The 18180-nt window shown below is 38.1% G+C and overlaps 1 protein-coding gene across 2 annotated transcripts; it reads left to right on the forward strand.

Annotated features, from left to right (window-relative positions):
- Window positions 1–1683: 1683 nt before the first annotated feature.
- On the forward strand, window positions 1684–17858 carry MBIP (MAP3K12 binding inhibitory protein 1; the record flags this gene model as incomplete). 2 transcript variants are annotated; one of them, XM_083862759.1, is made up of 9 exons in its annotated part: window positions 1684–1797; window positions 6090–6209; window positions 7923–8135; window positions 8240–8336; window positions 9835–9900; window positions 11547–11699; window positions 14305–14402; window positions 15726–15764; window positions 16901–17858. In XM_083862759.1, 9 exons carry the CDS (start codon window positions 1684–1686, stop codon window positions 17006–17008), a joined length of 1008 nt encoding a protein of 335 aa, XP_083718885.1. In that variant the 3' UTR covers window positions 17009–17858. The 2 variants fall into 2 exon arrangements, with proteins under 2 accessions (XP_083718885.1, XP_083718884.1); XM_083862758.1 differs by having other exon boundaries at window positions 16898–17857.
- Window positions 17859–18180: the final 322 nt, after the last annotated feature.

The raw sequence follows: 18180 nt of genomic DNA on the forward strand, positions 1-18180 counted from the left end.
AATTCAGTTAGGACAACCTGTCTCCTCCAACACTGAGAAGCAACAAGCAATGCCAGGTTGTTACATCTGTGCTCCATATTCTGCTCTGGCAAGCAGATCACTTACGTGTTAATTCAGGGTTGTAGTGCTGATGGGGAAGGGGAAAGGGCAATGTATTTTCCTTTATTCTTGAAAGCTTCATTATTTGATCCAAATGACATGATTACATTTTGCAGGGTTGCTCCAGCTGCCTGTCCAGAGACAAAACTGCAAGAGGCAAGGCAAGTTGAGGCAGCCCTTGACCACAAGCTAGAATGAGTATTTTTGCACAGAAATGCAAAACAAAATTTCACAAATTTTCTTAATTGACTACCATATTCTGTGCATGTGTTCAAAATGTTATTGGACAAAAATTGTGTGTTTTCACACAATTTAATTCCTGTGTTTTCAGGAATTAAGTAAATTTCTATGTGTTTCAGAGCTTCTAAATCAGGACCACTGATTCTGCCATAACTATTTCTGAATCCAAAGAATGGTCCTCATCAACTGAATCCAAGCAAATTCCATCTAGTTCACTCTAGACAAGATATTCTCGCAAAATGCAGATATCCATGCAATATATTTGTAACCATTAGTACTAAAGCCCTCTTTGGAAGTAATCATTTGCTGGAACTGAGCAGAGCTTTCTGTGATTGAGTGTCCTTGAATGTGGCTTGCTGGGCTGAAAGCCTTGTTTAGTAGGATTTATTTTCACTATGTCAAGATATGTCTTATCTGGAAAGGAACTCCCAAAACATCAGTCAAATAAATTCATCTGCTTTTCTAATACTTTTACTTAAGAATGCTTTAACACTTGTATATACAACTGCACTCACCATTTTTCAATGGAATAAAAAATATTTGGGGTAGAGAGTCAGGGAACAGAAAGAAGTGCAAAGATCAAAATTAGGCTATCAAAAGAAACAGCAGGTAGGAAACCTTTGTAAGCATTTATACTGTCTTAGGAAAGATATTTACAAGCAAGCCATCTTACAGGGAACAGAATTTTGCAATCCCCATAATCAAGAGGACTCTTGATAAACTCTGTAGTGTGATTTTAAAACAACCCTGCTGCAACCATAAAAGTTAAGGCTTTGAACACTACACAACACGTTGAACAGCACAATACAAAACGCAAAAAAGTGAAGGCGTAACCAGAAAAGCGCAGGTGAACCAAGGGCGGCAATGTGCTGTGCTGAAATAAACACTGGCGGTCCTTCCCCCCAGGAAGGAGGGCCTGGGCCCGGCGTGTCCGCCCTGGCGGCCCCAGCCGGCCCTGGGCAGCCCCAGGCAGGCCCTGGCAGGCCCCAGCAGCCCCAGCCGACCCCGGGCAGCCCCAGCAGCCCCTGCCGGCCCCGGGCAGCCCTGGGCAGCCCCAGGCAGCCCTGGGCAGGCCCCAGCAGCCCCAGACGGCCCCGGGCAGCCCCAGCAGCCCCAGACGGCCCCGGGCAGCCACAGGCAGCCCCAGGCAGGCGCGGCCGGGGCGCGGGCACAGCCCGGCCGGACGGGGCGCGAGGCCGGCCCGGAGCGCGCCCCCGCAGCGGCGGCGGGAGCGCGCCCCTCGGCCATTGGCTGCCGCGCCTGTCCATCAGCGCGCGGGGCGGGGCCGGCCCCGGGCGTTCGTCATCGCGGGGCGACGGCGCGGACGCGGCCCGGGCCGGCGTCATGGCGGCGGCGGTGGCGCCTGGCCCGCTCCCGCCCGGCGCTGCGGAGGGCGACCCTGCGGCCTCTGAGGTAGCGAGCAGCGCCCTGCGCTGTCTGGCCGGGCTGGCGGGGCAGGTGAGTGAGGGGCGGGCGGAGGGAGAGGTCCTGGGCGGAGCTGGGCTGAGCACCGCGCCCGCTTCACATCACCTCTCTTCGGGGCCCCGCGCAGGGCTGGCTTCTGCTTCTCCCCGGCCTGCGGGGCCCTTGTGGGCTCCAGCGATAGAGCACGGCGCTGGAGAGGACATAAGTGTGCCACAAATAAGGGAGCTGCCTTCCTTCGGGAGGTCGTTCGCGCCCGCCTGGCATCTGCCAGGGCCGGGGCGGCGTTGCCAGGGCTGCCTCCCCCTGTCCCTCCGGCCGGGGCAGCCCCGGGTCTGCGGCTGCTGCTGCTTCTCTCCCGCACCGCCACCGTGCCTTTGCCCCGCAGAGACGGGACGTCGCCTGGCACTTTGTAGTTTGGCGGATGAGCTCTTCCGTGGGAAAGTACATTTTGCCTAATTGCTGTATCTTAATTAATCATTCTGAATTGAAAAGCTGCTGAAAGCTTACAGTGCATTAAATCAAAATAATCAGGAGCTTGCAGTTAGCCCTGCCTTGGTAATAACGTGCTGTGAAACAGCGTATCTGAGGGTCAGAATTTTTGAAGGTGCTCCGCTCTATGGTAAATTTGAAACACCTGCTTTATGTTTGGTAATGTCTGTGACATGTATAACAGATGTGACAGCAGTGGTGGAAGGCCCTTATCAGGAGAAGGGTTTAGTAATAACTTAATTATTGCTATATGTCATTTACAGATTAATTTTCCACTGTGGAAACATTTATGTAGTTCTGTGAAGGCAGTAGAAGCACACTCTTACTTCAAGAGTTAGCAGTTTGAAGGTTTGGGGCCAGATGCTGAGCAATATCTGCAGGAGCTAGTGTAACTTAAAGTACGTTTGGTACAGAAACGGGCTCTTAGATGCAGAGGCAGATTAGGAGTAGCTGCTGGCTGAAATTAAATTATTTTTTTAGAGTGTCTCACCTCTCCTCTGTGTAGAACTCTATTACATTTGCTTCTTACCTCCAGGTATGCTAACAGTTGTCTATGTTTTCAAACAAAAGGCAACCAAAATTAAGGGCTTGATAATTTAGGCACTTACTTAAGAGTCTCAGTTTTCCTATCTCTGAAATTATTAAAAATTATTTTGGGTTTTGAACAGGAGTATAGCACTAAACAGCGTGATGTTCAGACACAGCTGACACAGAATTACTGAGCCGTGGAAACTATCTATTGAGGTTTAAAGGCCCCATAATCTTCCTGGTGAAGATTCTGAATGTGATTAATGAAGAGCTGGTGTCTGTCAGTTTATCTGGGTCTGAGGACAACACCATGTATTGTGTCTCTAACACTACAGTGTTAAAACACATCCAAGAAAGTTGGAACTCTTGTATTTATGAAGGACAGAGAGGAGACTAAGGGGAAAGTTTCCTAAGCTTTTAACTAGTGTATTCCTCACAATTGAATTGTTTCTAAACCTACATTAAAACCTCTTATTTTTCTCTCTTGATTTCAGCAGCTTACTTGTTCTCCAAAGCTGGCTCTGCAATTAGCATGCCACTGGAAAGGCCCTGGTGATTTTTAAAAATAACTGGGTGTGCACAGACAATTGTGAGAGAACTGTTTAGAGTTGCTACATCCCGTCAGTAGAGTAGCTGTGGTGCAGAGTATAATTGTCTTCTTCAATGTTTGGAGTGTCTTCTTTCCATGACAACATTTTACTGTCTAGTGCACTAGTTGGATAAGGATCTGGTTGCTCCATCTTAGCTGTGACAGTCCTTTTAATTGCTCAGTTATGATCCTTTCCAGTTGCTGAGTTACACACTTGTCTGCCAGTGCTTGAGTTCTGACAGATTTAACTGCTGTGTTTTACCCCCTTATGGTTCTGGCAGACTGTCTTGCATTTTTGAGTGAAACTACTGATTCCCCATTTCCCTTTTATAGAGCTGACTGAGCATGTGCCATATTGTTAGCAGTTACAGTTTGTGGTTCATTATAGCAGTTTTAAGTTGAATTTATACTAGTAAATTGGGCTGTAAGCAGGAAGATTTCTGGCACAGGATTTTTTTTACTGGAGCAACCAGCGGCAGTACGTGACCAGGAGGGTATCTGAGAATAACAGCTCTTAAAACCAATATATCTGATCCTGAAAAGTTCTTTAAGATTGAAGTGATAACCAGTGTTTTCATAAAACAAATTTCAAAAGGCTGAAATTACTTATGATCCTGTAAATTGAATAGGCTGTGGACTTGTACGTCAGACAAAGGCTTTGAAGTTATCAAAACACTGAATTTATAAATCTGTTTGTCGCAGTTCTAATAAGTAGTAGGATGTGAAAGACTGAGAGCTTACTCTATTGTACTAGAAACTTTTGTTGATGCAGGAGGGGTTTATTCTTTTATGTAAAAGCAGTCTCTGTGAGTTAAAAATATGACCAGCCTCTAAATTATTCTAAGTTAGAAGTTCTGTTGCTGGAGTTCTGGGCAGGAGTTGTCCATTATGGTATGAAGGCACATATCATCTTATTCTTTTTTGAAAAAGGATGCTTATTAGGAAATTGCAGTAGCACTTCTATTTTGTTTCATGTAGATGAGTTAATCTACACCTTTTTTACCCTGTCAGTAGACTCTAATACAGCAAATAAGAGATGTTACTCTAAAAACTTTGGGCAGAAATATGTGCTTCAGAGGGTCATATGCACAGTGGCTTAATTCCTAAAGTAAATTTTATTCCTACTGAATTCTGAATACATTCTTGATTTTGAAACTTGTTTGAGATTAGTATACCCTAGAACATTAATTTTCATACATCCTGTGTACTTAAGTATTAAACAGGGATAACCATTTGTGTGAAAGTTATCTAAAATACATTATCTAGTCAGGCTGTTTCCTTTGCTGTGTAATTTGGGAGCTAACCCTGAATTTAGCAAGGTTGATCTTTGACTAAAGAAGGAAGGTTCAGGTTTATAGTTCTTTACAAAATTATGTTATTGCTGGGATTTGAAACTAACATGGGACAGCTTATCATCCATAGCTTTGCCTTCCTTGTGTCCAGTTGTCATGTTTCCTCATGCAGTTTGTGGTAGCTTCAGGACACGAGTGCTTATGCATTCTGTGTTCTTGTTTATAATATTTGATACTGTTAGAAGTTAAATGTCTTTAGACCATGAGTTAAAGGTCACTTTTGTCATCTTCCTGAGTTACCTTTTGCTGCTTCCACATCCACTTTTTTTTTTTTTTTTTAATGGAAGAAGTGAGGAATAGATGTACAAATATGCATATAAATTGGGAATTCAGTGCTGCAAGCAGAGTACCTGTAGGTCCTCCTGATTCTAGACAAGAATTTTATTTGTATTTAGAATTTGGAATATCACTTGCAGGGTGTTTGGTTGGAGAACAACCTACTTGCCTTTAGGAAATGAAAGTGATCATCTCTTTAAGATCTTGAGAAGAGCTTTAGTATAACAAGAAGGGCACAGTTGGGTGTGAAAGTGTGTTAGCTCACTGGAGTTTATTGACAATCATCTTTGTATTAGAAAGTGTATTTTTAGCTCATAGAAGATACATAGGTCTTTTAAATAATACTTCAAATTCATTATGTGTGTTTTTCTTTATTGTTGTATTGCAGTTCCTTGGCAGTGAGAATAGGCTGTGGGGATTTTTCATTTCAATACAAATGCATATACAGGAAAATAGTGTGACTTGAAAACAGGTTTAATAGTGATGCTGAGTTTGTTAAACTTTAAGATATTAAAAATATATCTATTTTTATGCACTTATTTTTAATATTGTGGTGGTTAATGCAAAGCCAGCAAAAATATAAAGCTTCCTTTGGATTAGCAGCAAGTAAAAATTCAAGAATGTGCCATGGTCTTACATGAAGACGTGGGTCATGCAGGCATGGATAGTCTTGCATTCTTGGAATAAAATACATGAACTTACAGGAGGTGCTATCCTGGGTCATGTTTCATCATACTGGTGGTTCTCGTATCCATTAAATAAAAGATGGTATGAGTGATTAACATGAACAGTACACTTTCATACAAGAATTAATAAAAGAAACCCAAGGACTGAATTAATACAATGGAAGTATGATGAGTTAGTAAGGAATTTTTAGGTTTAGAATAAATTCTAAAAATACTGGCTTACTTGGAATATGATAGCTGCTTGGACTATAATTAATACCAAATCTTTCCAATGTTCTTGTCTAAAATTGGGATGGGTCTATATGAGACTGAGCATAATTGTTGTCTTGTAGAGGTCTTGTATACCTTTTTGATGTTAATACAGATAATGTAATTTTTTACTGTGTTTGTTTTGCCTTGTTGAAGCTTAATCTCGGAGAGGATATTGTGAAAGTTGTAATCGATTGGAGCAAGCTTCAGAGCACATCAGCACTTCAGCCAGCCTTGCTCTTTAGTGCACTTCAGCAGCATATTTTATGTTTACAGGTAAATATTTATGGGACACATTTGACTTGACAGAAGTGGTCAACAACTGAAAGTAATCTCAGCTGTAAAATTCCAGTAATTTTGATCTTACATTGCTGTGTTCAACAAAAACGGAATGTAAAAGTGTTAAATGCTTGAGATTCCACTATGCTCCATAGGTTCTCACATTTACAGATTTTTCAGATTAGTGGTGGGAATAGCCACTGTAGGTGAGCAGGCTGAATAAATGCAGCCTCATTGATTTCTAGACTTGCATTGTAAATGTGATACATTTCCATCTATGGTGGGTTATAATTAAGCAATAAGACACGGCAGGTGTGTGTCATGCTATGATAATGATTCCATGCGTTGGGTGAGTTTTGAGGCTCATAGAGTGCTTTCAGTGGTTCAAGAAGTGGCATTATCCCAGCATGACACATCCTGGAGTGTCTTACTGCAATTAAATATATTTTCAGCGTAGGTTGTTTTTTTTTTTTTTTTTTTAAAGAGTAATTTCTTTGACATTAATGTCTCATCCTGCCAAGTAGCCAGTCACCATTACTGTCATTTCTTTTAACTATTTGAAACTTTCCAACACTGCCAAAAGTAATTTAATTGCATGGCAAGGGAGGGTGAGCAGTTTGTAAGCTGGTTTGTAAGCTGGTAACTGAGCAGTGTTTTGACTTTGATCGTTCATATGTAGAAGATGGGATTTGAGTACTACTATTTTGCTTCCGCTAGCCAATTAATTATTTAAGATGCATAGTACTGAGAAGATGAAAATGGAAGTTTTGGTATTTTGTCATTTGTGGGTAAAAGAAAGACACTTTGTTTTCCAGACATCCACCAGATCTTTGGTGTGATGAGCAGAAAGAGAAAATATGCAAGATAAAAGCAAATAAAATTTGCATCCAACATGTAAAAATGCTCCAAGTAGAAATTTGATTGCATTTCAGAAAATGTTACAGCTAAAAATCATGTTGTCTTTAAAAAAACTAAAATAATTTATAGAGAGAAAATAAGCAGTGAAATTCAGACTAGATGAAACTGATAGAAATTAAAAAGAAACAAGGACATATATATGTAGTGAGGTTTTTGATGCTATATCGTACATAAGAGTTCCTGCAGTAAAATAAGCATTTTTTCCTGCCACAAATGTCAGTGCCTTTTCTCATTTAATTTCATGACCTAAGTAGATAATAAACCGTGTCAAGCAAAGCATGTGTTCATGATAATGCCTATGTATTTCATGTCTGTGTTCTCTCATTCACTCGGGCAGCTACAGTTTCAAGTGGAGAATGTAGTGCTGATGTGATAAAGTAAAGCCTTTACAGTGTAAGAGCACTGGATTTCATGTTAAGGAGGAAAAATACTAAGCCTTACTGTTCTGAGTAGGCATTTGAATGACACGTTAATTAAGTGGCATTGATGCTAGCGATTGAAGCTTTGATTTAGCTAGTAACATGGGAGTATGGGCAGATTTTCACAGAAATTTGGGAGTTTTCCTCTACAAACCTCTAAAAGACACAGGTCAGAAAGGTCAGAATCGTGGTGTGCACTGATTTGAAACTTCTTTTTAATCTTATTACTGTGTTTCCTCAGAGGAAGATGTTGTAACTCCCAAAATTATTTCCATTGGTCTTGTTTGGAAAGTGTAATAGTACTTGTCTTCTTGGCTTTGGGATTTTTGGACTTCTGGTTTTTTACCTCTAATGCACTGTTTTCTTTGTTCAGCCTCTTTTAGAAAAACTCCAGTCATTGATGAAAGAGGAAAATATAGGCCATGTTGAACCTGCAGGTAAAACAGAAAGCCAAACAAGTTTAGATGTTTATGATGGCAACAGTCAGACTGAAGAAAAATATGGAACTTATGACTTGAGAGATCTGAAGGGTGCTCATTTTAATTTTGATCCAGAAGTGGTCCAAATAAAAGCTGGAAAAGCAGAAGTAAGTGATTTATGTGAGTTTAAAACCAGAAAAATGAAAGAGTTTTCTAAATTTTAAATTTAAAGAATGAAATAGATATATGCTATCATGTTTATTACCTGCAGATTGACAGGCGGATATCAGCCTTCATCGAGAGGAAACAAGCCGAGATCAATGAAAATAATGTCAGGGAATTTTGCAATGTTATTGATTGTAATCAAGGTAACTGGCTGGCCAGACTTTTATCTTCATAGCAATTTAAGTTGTGGGGGGTTTGTTTGGGTATTTTTGTTTGTTTGTTGAGGGGTTTGGGGGGGGGTTGTTTGTTTGTTTGTTGTTTGGTTTTTTGATTTTTTTATATTTTTCAAAAGCACTAATCTATATTTAAAATGAAACTTCTTTTAAAAGAATAATTATGTTTTAAAATTTAGAACTTGCATGTGCACTGCAGGTGTCAGATTGAAAAATTAATTGAGTAGTCACTGGATGACAGTGTTTAATGCATCCCATACAGAAAGATTTTATCTATTGTGTTAATTTTAAGAACTGCTATCTTAGGTCAGATGATTTTGTAGCTATTGTTCCCAGTGTTCTAACTAGATGTTCTTCCAAAGTAAATGGAATTGCAATTCAGAAATGTCTTGTGAATTGACTATTCAAATTGAAGTTAATTTAATGCTATTTAAATTAAAAAGAAGTATTTTTTTACAATGAATTTGAATTACTAGCTACTTGAAATGACTTTTTCTTTTTAACATTGCTCACATCGTAGTACAATTGGCTGTATCTGTAACCAATCTTAAATCCATGTGGCAGACTGGATCCCATTTACAGGATCAGTAACTGTAGCCAAATGCATCTTTGAAGTTAAGACAGTTTTATATAAATAAAACTACATAAGTAGTATGGAGATATTTTCTAAGTACCTGTGAACCCACATGTGCATTGTCTCTATGAGGTACTTAAGCTCTTAGAGATCAAAGCTTATTGTTCAGTAAGCTTCTTAGAGAGTTTAACTGCTTGAATGTTAGTTGGAATGCAAAGAACATCTAAAGTTTAGTAGAATATGTTAGATAGTGAAATACTGTTTCCCAAAATTGTTAATTATGTACAGAAGAATTGATAATAAGACCTGTCTTATTGTTCAGGCATAATAAAATATGTGTAAGGCTTTGGTGTAATGAACAGAGATTAAAATATAAACATTAGAATAAATTAAGGTGGTCCATACTATAGGTTTTTATGGTTTAGCAAATTAAAGGAGTCACATTGATCAGAATAAATGCAGAAAGGTTTAGGAAATAAAGCTGTTGAGTAAATTAGATCAGTTGAAAAATAGGAGAGTTTCAGAAAAGGAATAAAACCAGAATAACAATGGTAAGCAGAAAAAAAGGCTTCTGTACAGGAAGAAGGAAGTAAGTTACAGAGAAATGCAGTGAAAAGTAAGAACTAAATAAATTTGTTCCTGATCCACTAAACTTCTATATACATGTGTGCATGCATTTCTATGAGTGACTTACCCAGTTAAAAGCAGTAGATCTATGCAAGTGTGTGAAGCTATTAATGGGCAAGTGTTTATAGAATGAACTAAGTGAGTTTTTTTATTGTTTGAAGCATTTTAATTAGATTTGTTTAAAGCATTAAAGCTGATATGAGTTAGAATATTTTCAATTATAAATACATAATTTGGACCTCACTTGTTTTATCATTGTTTATTTAGAAAATAGCTGTGCCAGAACAGATGCAATTTTTACACCCTATCCTGGATTTAAAAGTCATATAAAGGGTAAGCAACTCTTTTAATACCCATTTACGTATCCAGATATAACAGCACTGATAAGTTTTTGGTATCAAAACTTTTTAAAGAACGCTCAAAAACGCGAACTTAACTTACTGATTTTCTAATCTAGTGAATACTTTTACATCTTAATTTATTTCTTCAAGGTTTTAAACCTCTTAACTGCTTCACTAAATTAATGGTTAGGTACCAAAGACCAAAACAAAATAGCCTGATTTCATTGTCGGAAAGGAAATGTGGAAAAGATAAAGGAGGACAATACTTGGTTTTTCTTCTAAAGTGGCCATCAATAAGGAATTGAGATGAAGTAGAATTGTGTTCTATTTGTCATTAGTTGGTGTAAGTGTATTGAAATACAATATAATTTTGGGACAGTGGAAGTTCTAAAACGTAGATTTATAAAAAGTGACAAGCTAGGGAATGCGTTTATCACTGCACTATTTTTTGGAAGGAAATAAATAATACAGAAATAATGTCCAACAGAAGTCGTGTGTAAAATATTGTTTGTTCATCTGCTGCTCTCTAGATGTATGCAAGTTGCCTTTCTATAAAAACAAACAAAATACCCAAAATGAGAGTGAAAGTAACCCTCTTTTGCATTTTTGAGAGTGGTAATATTCAGTTATCCACTTGATATTGGTCCTAGAAAACAGTTAATTATTTTGAATTCTATAATTCAGAATAATACTAATAGCACAATAATAAGTTTTGAAAGGTATGGTGAGCTAAGAAGGAAATGGGGAAATGAGTTTGATTTTAGAATCTTACAAAGAACTGCTTTCAATAGTCACTGTTTTGAACTGAGTGTTTTTTTGTTGGTTGGATGGCAGCATAATACGAGAAAAAGGGAAGTTTGCACTTCAAGGAACAGTTCATGTGAAAAACAGTTAGAAAGGAACTGGAAATAAAACCAACATAAATGAAAGCCAGAGTGTAGCATGTGGCCTTCATGAAGTATTGAGTAGGATGGTGTATGCGTTTCGGCATCTGGAGCTGCCAGTATAGTCTTTAAATCTGCAGCACACTGCAGTAGTTCTGTGAGGAGAACTTAAGAAATTATTCTTACTTAACAAGAAGTGAGCAAAATCTTTGGATGAAGACATGGGTAAAAGATAGTCCCAGATGCATCTAAAGAGTCACTAAAGCTTTTACCCAAATGACAAAAATCAGAACTGAACTTCCTTGCTGAGGCTTGTATTGGTTCTTCTAGTTGTGTACCTCCCCTCATCTTCATGTATTTATGATGCCTCCTGTAATACTAGGTCTGGCCTCTTCTTTGCATTCACAAAAGCTCACATGTACAACTGTTGACATAGATATCAAGGTTTCTGCTGTTTATCAGCAGCTGATGACAAATTCTTTACACTGCCATTCTACATCAATGTATGAGTAATTCTTTTGCTTTGTGTATATAAAATCCAGGGGTTTTGTTAGGTTTAGTTACTCATGAGAAAAAATAAGAAAATGCTTTTACTTGAACTTTTGATCTTAATATGTGTGGGACCCTTCATAAGCAAGACTTCTGCAAAACTGATTTACCACAGGTTTTCATACTTCAGTGTTTTGATTATTTTAGTTAGATGTGCTTTCTGTTTCATGTGCATATATGTGCAATGTATTTTCTCTTTACCTAGTTTCTAGGGTAGTAAATACATATGGACCTCAGACTAGATCTGAAGGAAGTCACGGGCCCAGTCACAAAGCCAGTGTACCCATGCACGATTGTGGAAACCAAGCTGTTGAGGAGAGATTGCAGAACATTGAAGCACACTTACGGTTACAAACAGGTTTGTGTGATGTTTGAATTTTGACATAGGAGTGCCATTTTATGCTACAGTCATCATTACTGAGGTGAAACTGGGCAAATCTATAAAAACTGATATTGTAAATAAAGTGGATAGATCCACTGAAGGGTTTAGTTCACTCCAAGTACAGTGATCTAGTGTTTAGGGTTTTATGCCCAATTTGAGATGCTGAGTTAGTAAATGTACACTTTATGTGGTAGCAAATAAGAGAGAGTCACATCAGAACAGGATTTAAAGCAATATGGAGATCTGGAGATCGGGGTTCTCCATAGCCACTGGAGTGTCCTTCCTTGACCCACTGAAGAGGAAAAACTGAGTTTAGGACTAAGGGGTGCTTCATGGACAACTTGTGGGCTAGTGGTAGAATCAACACAAAGGATGACCTGAAACCTTTTCCTAAAGGTGGATGTTTCTTGAAATACATTTAGGTGTAAAGTTTATTCCCCAGAATGTGGGAATTTTGTTGTCACTACTTCTCTTTAGGCCTGCAACACGAGTCCATACGTTTCACTAAAATAAATGCCATAGCCATCAGGTTACTGATATTTTTTAGGTAGTTGCTTTCTTCACCCCATCCCTGGTCTTCCTTAATATGGCACTGAGGCACAATGAGGTGCTTATCAAGGGGGAATTAGTATTTTTCTCAAAAAATATTTTCAAAACAGAACAGAAGCCCAATCTCCATCTAGTAAAGTGGATTTCTGCACATGGCAGTGTGGACACTCTTGATTGTTTTGTCTTCTGAATACTGTATAGGTGCCAATCCATTATCTTAAAAATATTTGGAACATTGACTAGATTGCTAGATTCCTGGGACTGTGTGGTGGAATAAAGTTCTCTGGCAGCAAGGAGAGTAAGATGTGCATAGATACTCTTGAGGCAGCAGTCAGAGCTTGATGCTTAGCTCTATAGCTGTCTCAAAAATAAGCTGGCTTTTGTGCAATGAAAATAGAATTTGGAAGTCGCTGGCCAGCATTAGGGTTCCAGTGTGTAGCTTTGGAGTTTATGCAAATCAGGGACAATGATTGGAGGTAGCCAAGGAGGGGTCCTTGTTTCCAGGTTGTGCCTATAACAGGTGGTCAAATTTTGTTTGAAGGAATGGTCAGCTAAACTATAGTATAGGTTAGGAAGATGGAAGCATGCAACACCAGCTCAACTCCTGTTCAAATCATCATTCATGGGGAACATCTCAATATTACTTGATGCATACCCCAGCAGCTGTGCAAGAAATACTCCTCTGAGCAGGTAACATGCCTCAGCTACCTGTTCCACCAGTTCTTGCTTCCAGCAACAGAAAGACTTAATCTTGACTCACTGGCTGTTTTTCAGAACAGCTTTTCATGCTAGTACTGCTCTTTTGCCTTTACAATTAGAGAAAGCAATATTAGGAGTGATAGGTTAGCCAATTTAATTAGTATGTGCTGAGTGTTGAGTAGAGAGCAGAACTGAAGAAGTAAAGTTACCTGCACAATTGTTTCTTTGAAGGGACAAAATAGATGAATGGCAAAAAAAAAAAAAAAAAAAAAAAAAACCAAAAAAAAAAACCACCCCAAACCCTACGTTAGTGCTCACTTTGGTTGTTTGTGAAATAGGACTGTCTTGTCCAACAGACCCAGAAATAAAAGGAAATGTGTGTCAAAAAGTAAAAGCTTGCTGTGGCCTTGGTTGTCAATACAGTTCAGAACCAGACTATCATTTTAATTGGAATAGCCAGTACTTACCTGTGATAAACAGTTATTTCATATAGTTATTTCGTTATAGAATACTATGAAGTGCAAATAAGATGCTTGCTAAGGCTGATCCTTAGATCAGTTCTATTTTTACATGGGGAAACAAGCCCAAGCTGCTGTAGGTATAGAGGAAAATAGCAGATAGATTGAGGGGGGATTTTTTTGGTGCTGGTTTTGTGGTGTGATTTGGGGATTTTTTGGTGTTGATTTTGGTGGTGTGAGTGGGTTTTGTTGTGGTTTTTTTTTTTTGTCAGGGTGGTTCTTGGGTGAGCTTGGGCCTTTTTTGTTTGTTTGGTCATTTTTTGGAATTTATTTTTTCAGACCTCTGTTATTCGATTCAATACACACATTTCCCTCTCGTGTTCTCCCATCTATGGTCAGGCAAACGCTGTTCTTTGTCAAGCACAACTCGTACTTGTCCTCTAACCTCTGATGCTCGGTGGAGATTGTGCTGAAAGAAACCTATCTTAGACATCAAAGCTGAATTCATGTGTGGTCTGCCATCCTATCTGCTCTCTCCTAATGCTGGTGCCAGCTTTGAAGTGGCAACATTTCATGTATGACCAATATATTGTAAGAGTGATCATTAGTTGTTTCAGGGACCTTGACAGACATACTTCAGCCAACTACATGAAGTTGTCTTACTGCTTTCATTGACTGCACTGGCTTATCAATCTGGTTTTACCCTGTATCATATTAATTATCTTGCCTTTATATTATCCCATCCATTTATTTTGTTCAGCTACAGGTTGATAGTTAATCTTGAAGAATTCAGATGTCAGACTTGCAATCTTTAGTTAAATAAGTTATTCCAGCACTTTTTTCTGATTTCTTTGCATTACTACTGATGCATTTAGGTGGTCCAGTACCAAGAGACATTTATCAGAGAATTAAGAAGCTTGAAGATAAAATCCTTGAGCTGGAAGGACTGTCTCCTGAATATTTTCAATCTGTAGTAAGGATTTTTCTCACCTTCTTTTGGCATATCTAAATGTGTTTGTGCCTTTCATGCTTGAATCTTTGATGTACAGAGAAAAACTTGGAGGGCAGACAATTTTAATAAACAACTATAGCTTGGTGTAGTGTGGTTATATTACATGTGGACGATCTAATCAAGTTCATATTTATCCAATTTCTCACTCAAAAGAAGGAAGTATCTGTTGGGGAAAAAATTGTTGCCACCCAAACTTAACTAATTTGTAAGAAATGTGTCAGAGAGGTTTTATTTCTCCCCCTTTTCTTAAAATCTGAAGTGCTTCTTATGTCAAGAAAATTGACTAAAGTTTTGATTTTTGATACAAATCATAAATGGCTTAAAACAGCTGAAATCATTTGGGCTTCTATACATGATCTGATTGCTAACAATATGTGAATAACTTGCAAAAGGATGAGAGAGTAACCTGTTTCAAAATTGCTCCATGTGATTCTGTGACTTAGTTTTCTTTATTTCTGCTTTTCAGGCAGAGCTGTCTCTCTGAATAGTACAACTTAACCTTCACTCACCAAAGGGTATTGGGACAAAGAGAACATTAGTTGTTACATTAGGCACTATTTGAATGTAGAAATTTCTTGTCTGTTATCTTGCTCCTCTTTCCCCATATAACAGTAAGAATGTGTCTTTTACTGTTGATTGCATTTTAATTTATATCTTCTCCCCTCAGACCAGCCAAAGAAGAGTCAGTTAATAAAAATCAATAGCAACAGTACACTTTTTTTTTTTTTTTTTTTTTTTTTTTTTTTTTTTTTTGAATTTGTGTTGGAGACCAGTAAAGTTCTTTATTTGTGAGGCTATTCCTTCAAGTGGCTGAAAACCAGAAGTTAAATGTGCACTTTCATAAGCTGAAATTTTCTGTTGAAAGTGCTTTAGGATCTCTAGAATGAGGAACAGGGGAAAAAAATGTGATGTGGCAATAGTAATGTTGCATAGTAATTAGCACATTTTATCTGTAGTTTTGCATAAATATTCGTGTGGATATAGGAAAATTTTAGGGACAAAAATATTGACAGTTTCAAAAGCTCAATTCTGTCTGAAGGAAGCTTCAGTTAAATTGATAGTTGTTGACTGCCAAGTGTGGAGAAGCTTCAACAGCTTCTGATTCTCTCCAGTAGTATTTCTCATGATCCAAAGTGCTTAATTATAAAAAAGGTTTCTTTAATCTGTGGAATGGCAGTCAATGTTTTTTCTATACTTTAAAGACTCTTGAAGATGTTGTTACAGAATTATTTGTGGTTTTCTGTCAGTGGAACATTAAGTCTGTTTTGATTGTCTTTTCTTCAGAGCTGTTCTGGCAAGAGGAGAAAGGTTCAATCTCCCCATGTAAGTGCTACTAACTCTTGTTTTTCTTAAGTTTAGGATGTTTTGAGTGGAAAATAAGCAGAAGTTCTATGAAGCAAGTATGTAAGTTCTCAGAAGTAGCTGCATCAGTATTGGATAGCTTGCTGCCAAAGAGAGAGGGAAGGAGACAGAAAGCTAATGGATGTTACAATGGAATGAGTCTTCTAAGAAAATACATACTAGGTTTTCACCAGGATGATAGAATTAAACAAATCTATAATGCTGTTAATCAAGCTGAGATTAACAGGCCATTTCTGTATTCTCATCAGCCCTCTATTAATACCTTCTGGTTTTGTTCCATGGCTTAGTGGTTTTTGTTGATTTAAAAATTATTTTTCAATTTGCTTTATTGGTTTATGAAAATGCAAAAGTAGAAATGGCTGGCTTGGCAGAAGTATTGCAGAAGGATCCAACAGTATAGCAGATCTTAATCTGTCAGTAAAACTTGCCATTTTCATAGCACTGTCACATAAGGGAATGCATTTACCATGTACCTCTTAAGCCACAAGAGAAAAGTTATCGTTGGTGCAGGTGGTACCATGGCTGGAACCTTGTCTGCTCCTAGCTATCACTCTTGGAGACAGATGGGCTAGGGAGAATGCTTAGAATGGGATATGGGCCATCTGAGACTTGGGAAAATAGGCTTGTTTAGGAAAAAAAAAAGTCCCGCATAGGGTGAAATGTTTTTATAAAAAGGATGATGACCTGCTTGTGTAAGAAGACGTAAAAAAATTGTCAGTTTAAGTAGCAAGGAGGAGCTTATGAGAAGCTTGATGGTGGGCAGTAGGAAACAAACCCTTTAGCTGTAAATCCAAGTTCTGCAAAATCTAGGTAGTCAGTGTTTTAACATGAAAGGATTTCTTAGGGGTTTTTTATGAGCAGACTAAACAAGCATCTAATAGAAGTAGCATGAATATATTGATCCATAATTAGAACTGTCTTTCTTGCAAATTTACATTCATTTCCTTTAAATAGGCAAAGACTAGATTCAGACAATTCTGCAGACAATTCTGTCACTTAGTGCAATATGCAGTGACCTCAAGTATCAAGTGATAAGCCACTTCTCTAGCAATTACAAGATGTAAATGATTGTGATTTTTATTTTGTTCTTTTAGCAGAGCTATTCGCTGGCTGAACTTGATGAAAAGATCAATGCTATAAAACAGGCATTACTGAGGAAAACAAAAGAAAGCAAGTCCAAGGAGGCTGAGCAGCTTCTTCGATAAAAGTGTTTTCAGAATCCTCATTGTGATTTACACATACCTAAACCATAAACCTGAGTAGTATTCATCAGAGATGACTAGCAATGAAGACAAAGCATGCATATGAGCTCATTTTGGATGATCTTGAAAGCTTTCTATCAGAGTAACTTGTTTAAAAGCAGCCTTATTAATGAAATACTTTAAAATTAAGAATGTTTCAGGAGTGTCATTCTAATAATCTGTTCCCTTCTGTTATAAAGGAGGACTGCAGCATTGTTTGTATGTGAAAAGTCTTAACCTGCACACAAAAGCAACATCTCACATGTAATTCTTGGTGACTAAGTATTCAAAAGGAGTATGTTTTGGATACTTTTCATGTAAGTAGTTTGCATAGACTTGTGAAATTAAATTAAATACTTCCTCAGAAATAAACTGACTTGGGGGAAAAAATGACCAAAACCTTGCAGAATGCATGCTTACCTGTGGGGTTTTTTCTGTATTTATCACTGTTTTCACTGCTGTTAGAAATGCAGCAAATTGCATTTCTGTGTGGCAGATGTTTATGGAAATCCTATATGTGTAAATAAAAACAACTGTTCTTTATTTTTTCAGTGTCTTGTGGGAATTCAAATTTCATAACCTGTTCACAAACAATGCATTCTCAAAAACCATCCCAGGTGAGATTTTTTGAGGAGCATGCCAGCAAGGCACCAACTTCCCTTCCATATGCATGCTTACGTGACTTTTGAAGCATGGATGCTAGCTTAAAGTCAGCTTAAAGCTTTGGCCAGACAGTGAAGAGAGATTGTGTTGGGACTTTTTGGTTGGTTTTGTTTGATGGCTTTTTTAATAAACCATTTTCTATTTATACAAGTTCTTTTATTTACTATCTGTCATTTTTTCAGTTTAGAAGAAAAGTAGCTGTTACTGAGGCAGTTTTATGTAACTTGCTCTGCTTACAGCAGTCATATTGATGTCCTTGTATCAGTCAGTCTCTGTGACAGGTGTTATGAACAATATTGACTTGTCACAGCCTTTGAAGAATGGTAGGTGTTTCCTGTGACCTCATCTTTCTATCCAGAATAATATGTGTTAGAGCAACTCTAGCTAATGTTTCTCTGGAGGTGAACCAGCAGAGATGAAAGAGAAAGCTCCTTAAGCTCTTGTCCTGGCTCCAGGAAGCACGACAGTGTGAT

This window comes from Zosterops lateralis, assembly GCF_965231275.1.
Source record: "Zosterops lateralis genome assembly, chromosome: 6".
Classification (NCBI taxonomy): Eukaryota; Metazoa; Chordata; class Aves; order Passeriformes; family Zosteropidae; genus Zosterops; species Zosterops lateralis.